Source organism: Delphinus delphis, chromosome 12 (assembly GCF_949987515.2).
Source record: "Delphinus delphis chromosome 12, mDelDel1.2, whole genome shotgun sequence".
Classification (NCBI taxonomy): domain Eukaryota; kingdom Metazoa; phylum Chordata; class Mammalia; order Artiodactyla; family Delphinidae; genus Delphinus; species Delphinus delphis.
In genome coordinates this window covers 5,721,738-5,740,650 of record NC_082694.2, presented here as the reverse complement: position 1 = coordinate 5,740,650, position 18,913 = coordinate 5,721,738, and the positions used below count along the sequence as shown (strand labels likewise).

At 44.0% G+C, this 18,913-nt stretch overlaps 1 protein-coding gene across 1 annotated transcript in view; it reads left to right on the top strand.

Annotated features, from left to right (window-relative positions):
• SLC9A2 (solute carrier family 9 member A2) overlaps window positions 1-18,913 on the top strand; it is an 85,616-nt gene that overhangs the window by 49,701 nt on the left and 17,002 nt on the right. The window contains exons 4-7 of the mRNA XM_060027226.1: window positions 8,708-8,925; window positions 9,372-9,574; window positions 17,809-17,898; window positions 18,610-18,680. Of these exons, the coding sequence (XP_059883209.1) occupies window positions 8,708-8,925; window positions 9,372-9,574; window positions 17,809-17,898; window positions 18,610-18,680 (582 nt within the window). The remainder of the gene's footprint in view (window positions 1-8,707; window positions 8,926-9,371; window positions 9,575-17,808; window positions 17,899-18,609; window positions 18,681-18,913) is intronic.

Sequence of the window (18,913 nt, the reverse complement as noted above, 5' to 3'; positions counted from 1 at the left end):
TATTTGCTTGGTTTTTTGAAGGAGGAACAAAACCGGTGGACGGCCACTTTTTTTGTTTTCCTGAGTGTAGTCCACTCTCGTGGTCATGTGCTACATGTGGCTTTTGAGCGCTTAAAGTGTGGCCAGTCTAACTTGAGGTGTGTTCTAAGTGTAAAATAGACATCAGATTTTTAAGATTTAGTAGGAAGAGATTGTAGAATATCTCACTAATGTTTTTTATATGGCTTGCATGTTGAAATGACAGTGTATTCGATCTGTTGCATTAAGTAAACATGTTATGAAAGTTGCCTTCACCAGCATCTTTTTACATTTTTTAACCATGACTATTAGGAACTTGAAGATTACATATATGGCTTGTATCGTGCCTCTGTTAGCTTTGCTCCGTAGAGCTCACCATTCGTTTTTGCTGTTTGATTCTGCCATCACTTTGCTTTTCTGACTGTTTCTTGACTGGTCTTTGTCTTTATCTGAAAATGATTATATTACTGCTGGCCTGTGTTTCAAGCATACTGTAGAAAGTGATTTGATGATCAAGTCATCACTACATTGCTCTTGGTCTAGAGCTTACAATTTAAAGTGGCATGTTCGTCTTTCAGACTCTGAAGGCTAAGCAATAATAAGGCTAAAGTTATTTTCTAGTTATATGTAGGCCAAGGTGAAAAATAGGATTATAAACAGAAATGTAAATACGGTATAATTTCCAAGAATAATTCCCTTTTCTGTTTTTTTTTTTTTTTTGCGGTACGCGGGCCTCTCACTGTGGCCTCTCCCGTTGCGGAGCACAGGCTCCGGACGCGCAGGCTCAGCGGCCATGGCTCACGGGCCCAGCCTCCCAGCCGCTCCGCGGCACGTGGGATCCTCCCGGACCGGGGCACGAACCCACGTTCCCCTGCATTGGCAGGCGGACTCTCAACCACTGCGCCACCAGGAAAGCCCCAGCTGGAAAACTTTAATTCCATCATCAAGATCTTGGTCCAGTCTTCCTGCCTCTCATGCCTTTGTCAACAGTCCCCAACTAGAGTCAGTGGATGTCGCGGGTCCCTTGATGCCTTGTGTTTCATCACACTTTTGACCCTGAGCTGTGATCTCTTATGTGTTCTTTCCACAAAACCATGCTTGCTTTAGGAGACAGGAAATGAGCTACAAACAGTAGTTGAATTGAAAGCATCTAAAGTAGAAAAAAACACGAGATGTGGAAAATCCATGAAATGGGCAAGACTGCATGAATAATCAAGCATCTATACTTATTTGAATTTATTTCATTTTGGTATTTTAAGAGAGGTTGTTCAGTTTTGGTGGTTGGATATTTCTTTGAAAAAGAATTTATAAAAAAATTTTCTCATATGTCAAACTCACTTTCTCTTGGTTGTCAGGTTTCCTGGAAGAGGCAATCCATTGTATAGTAAATTCGTGCCCTGGAATAATTAATTTACCTCACATGAGTGAGTACTTTATTCTGAGAACATACAGTGTACCCTGAGTCACCACAGACCTGGCTTTAATCAATACAGAGAAAGCTTTTTAATTGTTCTTCATCTTTGCTGATGCTTGGCACTGATTGGTAGAGTATGCTTCTAAGTTTGGCAAAGTCTTTATGGGGAATGTGCAACTGTTATTTGGGCTGTATTTTCCTGCAACTGAATCCATACTTTTTAAGATCACGCACAGGCATGGAGCAGGCATGAAAGAATTTTGCAACATTCTTTCTGTCGGCTCAGTTCTAATTCTTCACAGTTCAGATTACAGAACAGGTCTAACGTGGGAATCGAAATTAGAGAATTGACCACTCTTCAAAAAAATTAAAGTACTAGTATTTATAAACGGAATGAACCGAGTCGTGGCTACACCGTAGGTAAGGGAACACAGACAAGGTATGTGTATGTTTTATCTTTACAACCAGAACTCTGCCTTCACTGCCCGCCATCTTTATGGGTGCCGTTCCCTTTGGTCCTACAGATGCCGACTGCCTAGTGGAGGGCTGTGGATCTCCATTAAGCTGGACTCAGCCAGCATCAGGCGAACATACGCTTGGTACCGCTGCATGCAGGGAGCCATGCTACCTGTGGAAGAAGGGTAGCTCCTGCTCTCTCAGAGTGTGGGTTCTGGTGGAGAGGAAGCGAACATCATAGACGTGAACATCGATTCATTGGCTGCCGGGGTGGAGTCGTGGAGTACTATAGAAAAAAGTGTTAGCTGGAATTTTCTGTTCAGAAGATAGTCCAGTGACATATTATCTGCAGAGAAAGTCTGTTTCCCCCCCGGAAGACCGTTGAGACAGTATTAGCTGGCCTGAATTTTTTGTATGCTGCATTGAGAGTGATACAGTGATGAAGAAAAGCTCAATTGCCGGTGAATGTAAAAACCGCTAATTATAGTGCTTTAGCTTCTCTGTCTCTAAATTGGTGATAATCACCCTACATTTATGTTAAACCACCATGTGAGGCAAGATAATAACAAAGCAGAGGGCCCCAGTGCATTCTATATGAACCTTACCTCCACGTGGGCCCACGGAATGGAACCTAACACCTGTCCAAACATAGACCTTTTCTGGGAGGTTATACGGGCCAGGTGCTGCGATGGATTTTGAAAACCAAACGAAAAACCACTGCGGGAAACAAATTGACTCCAAGCTCTAGGTCTTTCCCCTCCAGATCTGTCCTCCACATGTCCTTCAGAGTTCTCTTTCTAGAATGCAAATCTGTCCACGACACACCACCGTTCCGATGAGTAATCCATCCCTAGATCCATGTCATCATCGATTCAAAACACATTAATGAGGTGCCAGGCACTGTCATAAGCACTGATGACACTTTTCCCCCCATGAAGCTTCCAGTTGGTCTGGGGAGATAAACATTAATTACTTGGTGGAAGATATAATCTCTCATTTTCCCCACCAGCCTATACAATCGACTCCTAAGCATAACACGTAAGAGTTATGTCACATGTCATTACCTGGCCCCTAACTTCCGTGTCCTCACCTGTTAACCTTCTCCTCCTCTCTCCCCCCTGCAGCAGAGTCAGTTCTTCAGGTCCCTGAATATACCAACCTGTTCATGGCTCTGAATGTGTCCTCTTCTTTTTCTGGATCATTTACTTCTTCTTCCTGCTCGGGGAGCTCTCACTTACCCATGAAGATTCTGCTCAAATGTCCCCTCTTTTGTGGCAGGAGCAATGACTTCCTTTCCTGTGCTCCCAAAGCATCCTTCCCCTTCTCCGTTTCTGGCGCTTGCCATGCTGTGTTACAATTACCTTTCCATGACTCTTTCTCCTCTTAGACCACGAACTCTTGGGAGTAGAAGTTGCCTCTTATTTGCTTCCGTCTTCCTAGATCCCAGCCCAGAACTTGACCCAGAGTAGATGCTAAGAAGATATTGGTTGATGTCCAGTTGTTATTCCTGATCATATGAACTAAGTTGGAAGATTAGGACAGAGAGACCTACATGGAAAGCGGGGAGAAAGATGATTCAATGACGTGAGCTGATACAAGTAAGGTCAGACTGGGAATACTGAAGGCCAGTCGTTTTATGTTTGAAGGAGCTCTAGGGTTAAGAAATTCATCTAGAGTTTTCTAAAACGTCACGAGTTATTTTGGTTATTATTTTGGTGTGGATAGTATCACGCTGATGTTCAGAATGAGGGAGAGAGGCTGTGGGCTTCAGGTGTGAAAGTTTCATGAGTTCTCTTTAGTGGAGAAAGAAATCTTCCCTCTCTGTACGTGCTTCAGTGCTACTGGGATTTGCTATGACGTGACTTCCTACCCAAGGCACTCCTGGCCACGAGCTCCAGACCCAGTAAGGCTCCAGTCTGCACCATTCCCCAGCTCTAGAAGCGTCTCATAATTCTTTTAGAAAAATGAAGGAGAGTCAAGCTTATGGTGATGGTTAATACTATCAGCTATAGGTGATGATCCAGGAAAGGGGCAGTCTGTCTTCCAGGGAGACTGTAGTATTGTGTGTGCCTCCCTAATTGAAGGGAGACTAACTCATTTGTAGTTTTGTGTACATAGGATGTTACTGAAGGTGAGGTGCTTGGATGGAGGTTAGAGCATCCTACAGCAGAAAAGACCCCTCTTTGCAGTGAAACACCTCCTGGCCTCTGCTTGAGGGGCTGTGTTCACTGAGCTGTACCTGACGGACCAGAACGCGACCTTTGAAACATTCGTCCCCAGCCTGTTCTGTGCATCCCCGTCATAGACACCCGCATTTCCTGAACAGGGCATTGCCGGGCTCGGGGGCCTCTGGTACCTGCTGAGGGTGTTTTTCCCCCGGAGGATCGCACCTGTGCTGTTCAGAGGTGGTGTTGAGTTACAGGGAGGTGTCTGGCAGACAGGAGTATCACTCTGGTGTCATGTTAAGGATACAAAGCAATGGAAAATGATCCCGTGAACAGTCATGTATAATTCATGTATTTTTTTATTCCTACATCAAAGCTATAGTTTTCAATAATTTCTGAATAGAAATTTTTGTTTAATCTCTCATTTAATGGGCTGAAGATTACGTTTTGCCTGTATGGTTTATATCTTTCCCAGTGAACGATGTGAACGTGATCTCAGGGGGAAATAATTAGCACATACGCAAAAGCAAGTTTCTTTAGCCCTTTTAACGATCACTTTTTGAATGATAAACAAAAAATCCAAATCCAAGAGGGACAGAGGGAAATAGGGGCGATAGGAGAAATGTAGGGGTTTCAACTCTATAGCTGATGCTTTATTGTTAAAAGTAAACGTGATTGGAAAAAGCTGGGTGGTACGTACGTTGGTGTTTGTCATTCTCCATATTTGTCCTTAAGTTTAAATGCCTAATAGTCAAACCATTTTAGAACATCTTTTGCATGGAATAAGAGAATTCAAGAAAGAATGATGGCCCTCATTGGTTCTGTTACAGACTTTCAACTTGGCAACATTTAAGAAGGTTCATTAGTGTGTGCTCCTGTGTATGTGTCTTTTCTTCATAAAACATAGTATGATTCAGATTCTTCTGGCTTTTGCCCTCATTACTTAGCATTGGGCAACTTTTACTTTTTAAAGTCTGATTAAAAAAGAATTGAGCCAAAATATGCAAGATGAAAATGTTCAGAAATGCCGTTAACGAGCGGTTTGTATTCAGGGGTGGCTGGCAGTGATGCACCTGCCACTCTGGTCCACAGTGTCTACTGCCCGCTGTACTGGGGGAGGGTCCAGGCTTTCATGTCAGGCCAGTGTGGCAGAGCTCCCGCTAGCTTCGGTCACCAGGCCCACGGGGGACGTGCCCTGGGTCGTGGCCACCACACAAGGGAGGTGAGTGCCAACGACACTGGCCGGCTGAGGGATGGCCCCCAAAAGTCTGAGTCCCCAGAACCTGGGGATATGTTACCCTGCACGGCAGAGGGGCCTTCGCCCATGTGATCAAGTTAGGGTCTTGAGATGGGGAGACAACAGTGGATTATCCGGCTGGGCTGGATGAAATCACAAGGGTCCTTATGAGAGGAAGGCAGGAGGGTCAGAGTCAGAGGAGATGGGACCAGGCAGGCAGAGGTCAGCATGACAGGGCCACGAGCCACGGGATGTGAGCAGCCTCCAGAAGGTAGAAAAGGCAAGGAACTGATTCTCCCCTAGAGCCTCCTGAAGTAACACAGTCCTGTCGGCACCTTGACATTAGCCCCAGATCAAGAAGAGAATGAAAATGATTTTGGACTTATGACCTCTGGAAGTGTGAGGTGATAAACCTGTGTTATTGTTAAGCCACTAAGTAGGAAACCAGTGAAAGAGCTTGTGATTGGGAGCGGATGCACACGGCCGTGGCAGGGGAGGAGGACCTCACTTTCATCAGGGATAACTGAGCCCCGGTCCGGGAGGATCCCACATGCCGCGGAGCGGCTGGGCCCATGAGCCATGGCCGCTGAGCCTGCGCCTCCGGAGCCTGTGCTCCGCAACGGGAGAGGCCACAACAGTGAGAGGCCCGCCTACTGCAAAAAAAAAAAAAAAAAAAAGAGCGGGAGTTAGGTCCCTAACAGCTCTGGCTTTGAGTCAGACTGCCTGGGTTAAAATCCTGGCACCACCATCAATTAGTTGTGTGACCGTGAGTCGCTGGACCTCTGTCTGCCTTTGTTCTCTCATCCGTAAAATGGGAACCATGACAGAACTTGCCTCAGAGGCTCGTAAGGAGGTTTGCTGACATAACTCATACAGAGCGTTTGCACCGCCCCTGGCAGAGTGGAGGCTCTGTAGACGTGGACTCATTGGATAAGCCCTCAGCTCTTCGCAGGCTTTGCTGTGTGTTGGTGCTGCTGCATTTTACTGGCCCATTTAATAAGGTTCTCTTTGTTTGGGGAGCCACAGGAATTATGCATTCCTCACGCATATCCATCTGAAAGAAATACCTGCTCATTCTGTGGGCAGCGACATTGAGGCCAAATGCATGGTCCTTGGGTTGGGGGGGGGGTCTTTGTTTTGTTTTCATAGGTGGCGCAGAATAGATATACGTGTTTTCTATGGAAGGAACAGGTCAGTTCCTTGCAATGAGATATATTCGTGGTCACCTGTTCAGGTCTCAACTCAGAAGGCCCTTAGATTTTCATTCTTCTACTTCTCCTTATGCTTAGAGTAGGGAGATTTTGGTAAAACATCAGACATCTCAGGGTAAGGGAGACTAAGTGCAGTGGTTGAAGGGGGTTGGGGGAAAGCTCGTAGGGTCATTGCGGCTCTAGAGCTCTGAGAAGGTGGGAAACTTCACAGATGATGACCAGCGATTAGCTCGTGGCGCAGTTATCGCTCAGTGGAAGGCGGGCAGCTCACTCAGATTCTGTCCTGTTTTATTCTGCAGCACCCTTGGATAATGATGCCTTTTTGGTAATTTCTAGTAACTGTGTCTCCTTAGATGGAGGCGGGTATGAGCTATCACCCAGCTCATACTAAATTTCCCCCTGTGGGTGGCCTTTGAGTTGGCCAGGGGTACATTCCAGCCAAGAAGACAGCACAGAGCAGGGCCCCTTTGGGAAATGACAGACCATTGAGCATGTGCTGGGTGCCCAATGGAGAGAGGGCCGGGGGTCGGGGCACCTGGAATTGTCACTGAGGGGAGAGTGTGAAGGGCTTCGGGCACCCAACCTAGGAGTCTGGGCTGCATCCTGAGCCCTTCCTTCCCCAGACTGTGCAGAGGTGTGGTATTATAATAGATGTGGTACATATAGACAATGGAATATTACCCAGCCATCAAAAAGAATGAAATAATGCCATTTGCAGCAACGTGAATGGACCTAGAGATTATCATACTGAGTGAAGTCAGACAGAAAAGGACAACTATCGTACGATATCGCTTATATGCAGAATCTGAAAAAAAATGATACAAATGAATTTATTTACAAAACAGAAACAGACTCAGAGAAGGAACTTATGGCTAGCAGCGGGGAAAGGTGGGGGAAGGGATAGTTAGGGAGTTTGGGATTGGCATGTACATACTACTATATTTATTTATTTTTTTATAGATTTATTTATTTTTGGCTGCGTTGGGTCTTCGTTGCTGCTTGCGGGCTTTTCTCTAGTTGCAGCGAGTGGGCTCTACTCTTCATTGTGGTGTGTGGGCTTCTCATTGTGGTGGCTTCTCCTGTTGTGGATCATGGGCTCTAGGCGCACGGGCTTCAGTAGTTGTGGCACATGGGCTCAGTAGTTGCGGCTTGCGGGCTTTAGAGCGCAGGCTCAGTAGTTGTGGTGCATGGGCTTAGCTGCTCCGCGGCATGTGGGATCTTCCTGGACCAGGGCTCGAACCCGTGTCCCCTGCATTGGCAGGCGGATTCTTAACCACTGCACCACCAGGGAAGCTCACACACTACTATATTTAAAATAGATAACCAACAAGGACCTACTGTATAGCACAGGGAACTCTGCTCAATATTCTGTAACAACCTAAATGGGAAGAGAATTTGAAAAAGAATAGATACATATATATGTATAACTGAATCACTTTTCTGTACACCTGAAACTAACACAACATTGTTAATCAACTATGTTCCAATATAAAAGAAAAGTAAAAAAAGATAGATGTCAAGGGAAAGGGACATGAAGACCTCTGTGGTCCCAGAGTTTTGGAAGTGCTGGGAAAACAAGCAAAACCGTTTCTTTCCACTAGGAATTTTCAGAGCCTGTGAATACGTTTTGAATTTCCCAGAAGTGGATATCGTAGATAAGTAGAAATGAGACCCGGAACTAAGGCATCGGGGTAAAAAAGAGTGGGTGGGTCCAAGAGATCCAGGATGAGGGTTAGAAAACAATTGGTGACCAGTAAGATGGTGAGGGGGGCAGCAAGGAGATGCAGAGAGAATTCCAATGTGACCATAATTTCAAGCTTAGCATTTTAAGCGATAGCTTAGCATTTGGGGCCCTAGAGGAATAGAGGAGATGGAACTGGCTTTATAGGAAGATAATGGGTTTTGAATTTATTATGGACTCGTTTATCTATATTTGTGATACTGGCAGTATAGCTGATGATGCCAAAGTCCACATCTCCAGGCTAGAAAGCTGTGTAGAGCTGGGCACTTGGAGCCATGCGTATCGATGAAGACCTCTAGAGACAGTAGGGTTTCCAAGGATGCAAATCACGTTCACTTACCAAACTCAGTCAGTGGTGCTGTAGTCACGGGTGGAAGGGTGGAGTCACCAGTTCGCTAAGTGCTGACTCATGTTCTGATTAGGACCCTTGCCCTGTTTAAATTGAAGCTGCCTCTCTTCTTGTAGAATCATAGCTTGTGCAATGACCATGAATAAGTACGTGGAAGAAAACGTGTCCCAGAAATCCTACACGACCATCAAGTATTTCATGAAGATGCTGAGCAGCGTCAGCGAGACCCTGATCTTCATCTTCATGGGCGTGTCCACCGTGGGGAGGAACCACGAGTGGAACTGGGCCTTCGTCTGCTTCACCCTGGCCTTCTGCCTGATCTGGAGGGCGCTGGGTAATGAGCACGTGTCCCTTGCGTGAGCGCTGGGGGTCGCGCGTGGAGAGATGGGCCCTTCCTCCTGCCCCTCCCCTTTGTGGCCGCTGCTGCTACTTCTTTTCTTCATCTTGAGCTCTTGTCTTTCTTATCTCCTTCCTCCACCCCCTCGCTCTCCACGGCCTCTCCCTTCTCCTGTTTCTCCTCCTCTCCCCTCATCCTGACATACTCTTTCCTCCCCGGAGTATTTTCATGCGTTTCCTTTAAGTGGAATTAACCTCTCCTGGCGTCTCTGATTCCAAGAGCCCAGTGATGCGAGGCAGGAGGAGGAATGCGGGCAGGATGGTAGGAAAGGGACCTGTTTGGAAATACTTTACCCTGAAACAGAAGCCCAGAAAATGTGCCTTTACGTTCCTGTGTCCTGGCCTCACACAGTCTGTTTCCTTTGGTTTTGTTTTTCTTCTCAGGTGTCTTTGTCCTGACCCAGGCCATTAACTGGTTCCGGACGATTCCTCTGACCTTCAAGGACCAGTTCATCATTGCCTACGGTGGGCTCCGCGGGGCCATCTGTTTCGCACTGGTGTTTCTCCTTCCTGCTGCCGTGTTTCCCCGGAAAAAGCTGTTCATCACGGCGGCAATAGTGGTCATATTCTTCACTGTCTTCATCCTGGTGAGTGGAGTTCGGTCTCCCGGCAAAGTCTCTCGCTTTATCAGGAGGAAACAAGGTCACTCAGGTGACCATCGCGAACTCCTTTTACATGATGCCAAGGTGCCTTGAGGCTTAGGTAGTTAGGACATGAGGGAAAATGGTGTTTTCTCACGTCACTGGGGTGTGCAGGGGCCTGAGGGAGTCCAATTTGGTCACTTGGCTGACACAGAAGAATTGCTATTTAAGGAAACTCAGCTGTGTGAGCTGAGCTCTCTCCTGGAAATTTATGAGCTGCACTGGCTAATCCTCGGCATTTGTCTTCCTCTCTGACCTAGTAAGTGTGCTCATTAAATGCTGGTTATGCGACGACCTCCCAGCAGCTCTTTGACATGGGTTCACTGCTGAGCTGTGCGTCCCTGGAAACGATGCGAGGGGTGACTGCACATTTAATATGGGGAGGTGGACAGCTGTGGTAGGAGGGCGTGGGTCTGGGTCAAGATCCTGACTTTGCAAGTTCATCAGCTCCTTTAAGTTAATTATCCGGCCCTTAGGAGATTCTGTTCTGCGGACAGTCATCTAGAAATTACGTCTGGGGCTCCTCTGCGAGCCAGACAGTGCTCTCGGTGCTTAGGGTCCAAGAGTGAGCAAAACCCAGAAATATCCCCGACCCTGCAAAGCTTCCATTCCAGTGAAAGTAAACAGAGTAAGTGAGGGAGTTAGAGTCTGTTAGAGGGTGAGAGACCCGGACAGCAGGAAGCTGTAGGGCTCAGGCCTGGTGAGGGTGAATGGAATGGATTAGTCGTGGAAGGCAATGGTGAAAAACATACTTGAGTAAAGGTTTGCAGGGGGGAAAAGGATTAGCTGAGCTGAAGAACATTCCAGGCAAATGGGACTAAAGACAAAGGTCTGGAGGTGGTGTGCACGTAGCCCACGTGGCCGCTGGAGGGCAGTGTGGTTTAGGAGAGAGGAGGTGAGGGAGAGTCCGGAGTCTTAGGTCATGTGGGGCAGCGGGGGCAGTCAGGCCAGTGTCAGCACGTTGGCTCCTGTCCAGGTGAAACGGAAGCATCCAAGTTTGGGGAAGAAGCGTGACGTGTTTTACTTGGTAAAAGGAGCCCCTGGCCGCTGTGAGAAGAGGCTGTTAAGAGGAAAGGATACGAGTGGGAAAGGCAGTGTGGGACCCAGAGCAGTGATCAGGCAAGATGGTAAGAAGGGGCAGAGGCTGGTGAATGATGGAGGCTGGGGGTGAGCCCGGGACCCCGACTCCAGAGGCAAGCTCAGAACTGCAGGGAGCTCTGCTGACCGCCCCCCCGCCCCGCCGAGAGAGAAGACAGTATTACCCGGTTAAGGTTAGGGATAGTTCCAGTTAGAGGAACACATACTAGTTTGGTTCAGACATCCCAGGTTGGTTTGATTTTTCTCAACGCAGGGAGACGGCGCCCCAGGGGTGGAGAGGAGAAGCAGACTCCCTGCTTTCATCTTTTCACCGTGTGTTTGCAGGAACCTTGGAACAAGCGTCCAATTACCTAGTCTCACACGTCTGAGGCAGCGTTGTGAAGGGAATCCATTTTTTTTAACTTTTCATTTTATATTGGAGTAGAGTTGATGAACAATGTTGTGTTAGTTTCGGGTGTGCAGCAAAGTGATTCAGTGCTACACATACAAATATTCTTTATTTTTTTCAACCCAGTTTTTTTAAATTGTGGTAAAATACACATAACATAAAACTTGCCACTGTAACAGTTTTAAAGGGTACAATTCATTGACATTAAATACGTTTACAGTGTTGAGCAACCATCAGGACTATCTAACTCCAGAACTTTTTCATAACCCCAAATGGAAATCCCATACCCCTTAGGCAGTCACGCTCCTCCCTTCCCTTCGCCCAGCCCCTGGCAACCACTAATGTGCTTTTGCTCATTTGCCTGTTTTTCTTCTTCTTTTTTTATTTTTTTGACATTTTAGAAACTTTATTAAGGAAACTTTTCAAACATACATTAAGTGTAAAGAGGTTAGTATAACAAATGCCCCGCGTTAACGACACAAGTTGTTTTTCAAACTCTGCTCAATATTATGTAAAAACCCAACTGGGAAAGAATTCGAAAAAGAAAGTGAATCTATTTTGCCTTGAGCCCTTTAATGTCTCAGGAGCAGCCTGGGGCAGAGTGCTTGAGGGGGACAAGTCAGGCCTGGGAGTCACTCTCCAGCTCTTCCCAAGCTAGCTGTCCTGCCCTAACGCCCCACAGAAAGCCCTGCCCAGCCTGAGTCAATGCTCTGGACTCTTCTCCAGGCTCTCAGAAATCAAGGTGTCACATCTGAGCATCAAATACAAAAAGAGAACCATGGCAGTCTAGAGCACCTAAGAACCAGGTCGTTTGGAGATGAATCTATCGGCCGTTATGTCTACACAAGTATCCATGGTGTAAAACCAGCCCCGTACCCCCAACCCCATGGGTCTCTGCCTCGTCATGTGAGATAAAAAAAGACTGAATAAGAAGATGTAATTCCAGAGAGGACACGCAAAATGCAAGCTCGGGTGGTTTAGTTATTAGATTCGACAGACATAACATTGCACTTCTGCATTCAGAACAAACATCACATAGGAAAAAGAAAAATAGTACAATAAATGTATACTGTTGTTCATTGAACGTATGCGTACAGGTGGTCAATATAAGGTGTCATTTTTACACTCTTCGTATTTTGGCTTTTTGGAATCGTACCTCAGGCATAAGGTCTACGTGAAGTTTTGAGTCCCCACATTAAAGGACTACACACCCACTTTGGATGAGCGCTGTGTAGATCAACAGTTAACATTGATTAAGAAAGTTTTTAATGTGACAGATTAACAACAGTAGTGGCAACAAACAAAATAGTTGTGTTGGCTCTGTTTGGTATTGTAAACGTAGCAAGTAAACCCTTCAGTGATGGAGATTTTGGGGGGGGGGTCCATATTCGGCATCTGCAAGCATGCCCCGTGGACAGTCTTCTGCTCTGATTAGGTTTAAGGATGACCCTGCGACACGCACTGTGACGCCCATAGGAAGAGGAATTGTGTGGTCCCACACCTCCTGTTCCCTTCCCTTCGCTGTGCTCTGCCCCATCCCCTCTCTGTGTGCAAAGACTGGAGACTAACGGCTATCACTTGGGTCCTTGACCTGACCCCTTTCCCTCCCATTTCCTATCCCCCCACTGGTCTTTAGGAGACGATGAACACACATGTGCACAAACACACAAATACACACATGCTGCCTTCAGAAAGGTTCTTTTTTCCAGAATACATCCATTATTAGGGGACTCAGGGAAAGGAGCCTGGGAGGAGAGACTTAGTGGGTTCCAAACATAGTAGAAACAACTAATTATCATCCATGCATACAATTTTGCCTTCTGATGAATAGCGATGCATTCTTCTCCAAATGACAACTTTTATGTTGATGGACCTATTATTAAACATTAAAATGCCTTTCCCTCTTATTTTAGTATTTCTTGTAGGAAGTATTTTAATACTTCCATCCTGATACTCTAGAGCTAGCACCATCTTCTAAAGCAGAATTTCCTGTGACGCGTGGCTTATTGTTTGATACTAAGATTTATAATAAGAATTTTAACGTTCCTTGAATCACGTTGATAATTAGAGAAAGTAGCCTCTTGATGAAGCCATTAACATCTTCCCGGAGAACAGTCTTGCTTGGAGAATAGTGAATGAGTAAACGATTCTGATTCCTTGGACGTGTACGTTCGTTTTCATATAAATAAGATTGGTAATGATATAGAAAATATAAGCTGTCTCTCTTGTTTTAAAATGATATTCAAGATTGAGGCAGGGTAGAATCCAGCAGTAGAAAGCACAGACATTGGAGTAGGCTGTTCTGGGCTAGTGTTCTGGCCCAGCTCCTCATAGGATCTGTGAGCCTCAGTTTGCTTTGCTCTAAGGTCTGAATCGTGGTACCTCCCTCCCAGGCAGTAGAGAGGAAATATGTATGTAAACACAATACCTGATGCAAGGTTTTAACCTGATGATTTGCTCTGTTTGCATTATAACATGAAGTAAAATGATAATAGGAGAAAGAAAAACTTAATTCCTTTCAATGTATTTCAGAGCCCAATAATTACTAGTCAGTCAGTCCCTATAATTATAGGGCAGATGGTCACAGTTCTGGAAATTCATTGAGTAGTTAAGGAGAAGTCCATCAAGGAGCACGGTTGACTGGAATTCCAAGGGCAGAGTCTCTTTTTGCCTCCATCATTGGATTAGTGTTGTAATCTGCTGTTAAGTCATTGTCCGAAACTGACGAGTCTGCATTTCACCCTACTTGCAAGGTAGCAAGCTCCTCCTTGAATACTTTTATGGTTCTCATCCCATTTACCCCATTCTAAAATAAACACTGTGTGTACAACCAGATTTACGATCTCTGTGGTCAAGTTTGGAATGTGAAAAAGCCTTATATAGGATAGCATAGCCATGACAGTAATATTTTTTAATGAATGAAAACAGTTTCTTCAAGTCTTTCTGGAAATTGCCTGCCTGTTAAATCAGCAAAGAAATATAAAGCCGTCCCCCACGCCCTGCCCTCAGCCCCGCTTTGTTTTTTGCAAAATTTAATTGCGAAAAAACAAAAACGAAAGAAAGCATTTTCTTCCAAAAGAACAGACCCAAAGATGCTCCTTCTTCAATCAGGCAGCAGTGCCTTTTACTTTCTCACTTTACTGGGAGCAGAAGGGTGAGGGTGGGCAGAAAGCAGAGATGGCGGAGGGAACAAATAAAGCTTACCTCGCTGTCATTCTTCCCGGGCTGCTGTGTAGCAGTTCCCCTCTGCCAGGCCTGACTCTGGGGTGTTGTGTTTATGGCGCTGAAGCCACATGAATGGGTGAAAATTTAACCTGTGCTTTGCAAATACGTTTTTCATTGGTTTGATGGAAAACTAAGGGGTTTCTTTATTTTTTCACCCACATGGATGGTAACAAGCTGTTTTGCTAAGCCTTGTCAGGCTGCTCCCCAGGTGACCAAAATGAGGAATTCTGCAACGTGGTAAAATAAGGTGCATTTTCAAAGGTATCCCTTTTTTTTTTTTTTTTTTTTTTTTTACTGTGTCCCCCAACCAGAGACCCAGGCTCTTAGAATATAACATCCAGCTTGGGGAACTTAATATGACATTCGGATGCCATGTCCCCTCCCTCCAAAATAGATGGATTGAGGAAGGAACGAACAAAGAGAGGGAGAGAAAGTAAGGCAGAACCTATCAAATAATTCCATTTGAGCACAGCATGACAACTGCCAATAATTATAAGAGAGAATGGGGACTATTAAAAAGACACTGTTTAAACAAATACTTCTTTTTGGGGTTTAATTTAATTAATTAATTTTTTATCAGAGTATAGTGGCTTTGCAGTGTTGTGTTAGTTTCTGCTGTACGATGAAGTGAATCAGCTCTGTGTATACATATGTCCTCTCCCTCTTGGACCTCCCTCCCCCATCCCACCCATCTAGGTCATCACAGAGCACCCAGCTGAGCTCCCTGTGCTGTACAGCAGGTTCCCACTAGCTAGCTATTGTACACATGGTAGTGTATTTATGTCAAATCTAATCTCCCAATTCATCCCGCCCCTCCTTCCCCCCCCCCCCCCGCCCCACCGTGTCTACACGTCCGTTCTCTCTGTCTGTGTCTCTGTTCCTGCCCAGCAAATAGGTTCATCTGTACAAATATGTATTTTTAAATGAGACGTGTCATTGCATCTCATCCACACTTTTATTAATTATAAACTGAATTATGTTGTAGTTTTAGAAACTTGACTTGACCTGGGCGCTGAGCCACACTTGCTTCCTGTAGTAGATCAGTTTTGTTTTATTTATGCTAGGTTATCCGTCTAGTGGAAGAAATCAGCTTAGTGACTGGGGCAGGCCCCGTGTCCAATCTTTACCTTTATGTCCTATATTTACAAATATAAGGCACTCGCTTATTATTAACTGAATGAATACCTGGTAGAGAAAAGCATGTGAAACAACACTTAGTATCCTCAGAACACATTGTGTCATTTTATAAATAGCACTGACTTTGTTGGGTTTTTTTTTCCTGGAGCTATTATTAACCTAGAGGCTTCATGGAATCTGAAAGTGAAATCACCCATCCCTGTAAACCACATGTTGACACCTATTTTCATTTACATAAGTTAAAAATGACAGAATATGTGTTGATTGGAAAACGGTTATTACCTCCTATGTTATTTCAAAGTGGCAGACTGAACTACAAGTAGAACACAAGGTGCGTCACGCCAAACTTGCTCAAAATCATTCATGTTTTAGAAAGTGAAAGTGAAGCTGAAAAACGCCCAAAGCTGGACTGATGGAACAAAATTAATGACCTCCTTTACAAAATGTGTGTGTGTCACAGTTTACGTTACCAGAAACATTCTTAAAGACTTAAAGACATGCAGAGAGGTGAGCGAGGAACCAGTCGTGTCAGGGAGCATCTCTCAACATATCCACCCCTCCCCGAAAATCCAGTAATGCCTCCTGGTCATGAATTCTTCATGCCAAGTGGTGGCAGCCATCGGCCAGCCAGGCAAGAGACTCGGGGATCTTCCTGGACCCCGCATTGGCCTATTTTAGTGCCCGTATCACATAATTTTAAACATAATAGCGATAGTTTGTTTTGGGATCTGTTAGTGCCCCATCATTCTCCTTTCTCTAAATTTTTCTGGTTCCATTTACTCTTCCAGATTAATTTTGAACATTTTCTCAACTTCTAAATATTCACGTTTCTTAAAAATCCTTTGGAATATGTTATCGAAATTGTATTGCACATATATTGAGGTAAAATTACCATCATAATACTGTTAACTAATCCCACCAAGGAACTTTGTGTGGTTTTTCAAACTCAAATCTTTTTAATATCCTTTAATTACATTTTACAGTTCTCTTTGTAAAGGCTTTCTGTGCATTTCATGATAGGATTATATACTGTATTATGTACTTCTGTAGAGAGTATGAAAGTATGTGTGTGTGTGTGTGTGTATATATATATATATATATATATATATTATATATATAGTATCCATATAGTATAATATATAATATAGTAGTATAAAGTAGTATTAAGTATATTCTCTCCCGTTCTATCTCTCACTATACATGTGTGTTTCCTTGCTATTTTGTAGGTGTTTATTCTGTTTTTTTTTTTAAATTAGTATATGGGATGGATTTGTGTATGTTCTTTTTATGTTTAGTCACTTTACTAAACTTTCTTGTTACTTTTAAATGAAAAAAGATTGTTGTCGATTTTTTAGGACAAAAACTAGGTCATTCTTGAGCAACAAAACCCTTGTCACTCTATTTTCAGTATCTATGCTTTCCCCTCTGTGTCTTCCTATTTCATTGACCAGGACAAGCATTGTGGAACAGCAGGTCGGGAGTATCCTTGTGTTTTTCCTACTTCTAACGGAAATGCTTTTAATGTTTCATTATTAAGTCAGATGTTCACTAGAGATTTCTGGCAGATATTTTTTATTATATTAAGGATTTTTTTCTCTTCCTGGCTTACTAAATAGCTTATGTTTCTCTCCATTTCCCAAGTGCCCTGTGAACATGCCCAAACCCACACTGGTCCTTTCTCACGGCTGGTCCTATGCTCCTGTTAGGTCTCTGCTAGGTTCTGCTTCCAACAACTTGTAAGACTCTGATCCAGGGTTCCCTTTCTGCAGAGCCTTCCTTGACCCATTCCCTGTGTATCTCTCTCATTCCTCCTGTGCCTACTTTGTAACTGGTTTTGTGCATATCCTTCTCCTCATAAGACTATGAAGTCCTTAAGCTGAGGTCCTTAACTGTCCATCCCTGTGTCCCAAATGCCCGAGCCGCCGACATGTACGCCCTGAACGCTCAATTAAAATTGTTTAATAGATTAGTGAATGAATCATTGAGATGTTTTCTATGAATAATACAAGTAGGTGATTCCTCTGAACTGGATAATACTTTATTATTTTTTAGAATTACTCTCTTTTTCTATTTCTTAGAATTACATACAATTACGTTTTCAATTCCTTGCATTCTGTCCACTGTTTTGCTTCTAGTAGCAGGTTTGGGGACATGGCCCTCTGAAAATATGCCAGCTGTTAGAGAGGAAGAAGAAAAGTAACAAAATGTTACATATGCTGTGTTAAGTCTTGGGGGCAGGGTATCTTTTGTCAGTTATCAAAGTTTAGGTGAATAGAAGTTATTCTTGAATTTGACAAGAAGTTTCCCCTCTCCTCCTTGTTTTTCTGTGCAGGGAATAACTATCCGACCGCTGGTGGAGTTCCTTGATGTTAAGAGGTCCAATAAGAAACAGCAAGCTGTCAGTGAGGAAATCCATTGTCGGGTAGGTGTTAATGTAACCATAGTGTAACAATTTAAATGGTCAAAGGGAAAATTATTGGATTAAGTCAGACTGCTTGACACCATGGTGCTCATTTCCTGAAGAGGTAACTGGCAGAGGGTGAGGGGGGTGGGGTAGGGTAGAGGTTGGATGGAGAAGGGCGTGAATTGGGGGTAGAATGAACACAGCCCCAAGGAGGCTATACTCCTTCAGGAATACAGGAGTATCACTTCCTTCAACCTGAAATGTTTCTACTGGAAAATTATTACCATATTTCATATTTTCCAAAATTATGAACAGGCTGTTTTATTTGTTTTTAACTTTTTATTTTATATTGTCGTATGTGCGATTAACGTTGTGATAGTTTCAGGTACACAGCAAAGCGACTCAGCCATACATATACATGATAAGAAAAATAATCTATGAATTGCCTGAGATTGATATGACAAACATCTCATCAACTTGTTCGAAGATGAATTGTTGTTTTATTGTTTATTCAAATAAACAAAAAGCAAAAACTGTCAGGGTCTTTGAAGTTTAAGCTTGATATTAAGAGAAATTTCTATAATTAGACTTTCTGTAGATAAAATATTTACAACTATAAGTAGAAATAAGAATTAGAATTTCTGTAAATAGAAATTCCTAATTTTTATGAATAGAAATGGAAATGACTGACTTGAGGTAAAATTAATCAGCCTGCTTTTTCTGTTTTAGTTTTTTGATCACGTGAAGACCGGGATTGAAGATGTTTGTGGACACTGGGGTCACAACTTTTGGAGAGACAAGTAAGAAGGCCTTTTGCCATTATTTTATTACGTGGCTCTGAATCAGTCTGGAAGCAGGACATTTTTTTTTTGGAACAGGAAAATCAATTCAACAAATATTTATTAAACACTTACTCAGTGCAAGCCATGGTCTGTATATTAAAAAGAAAAATGGTATGGCCTTGAGGTGGTGGAAAAACTATAACATGGTTCAACCAATTTGTAAGTGCCTGGGACAGTACAGGGAGCAAGTG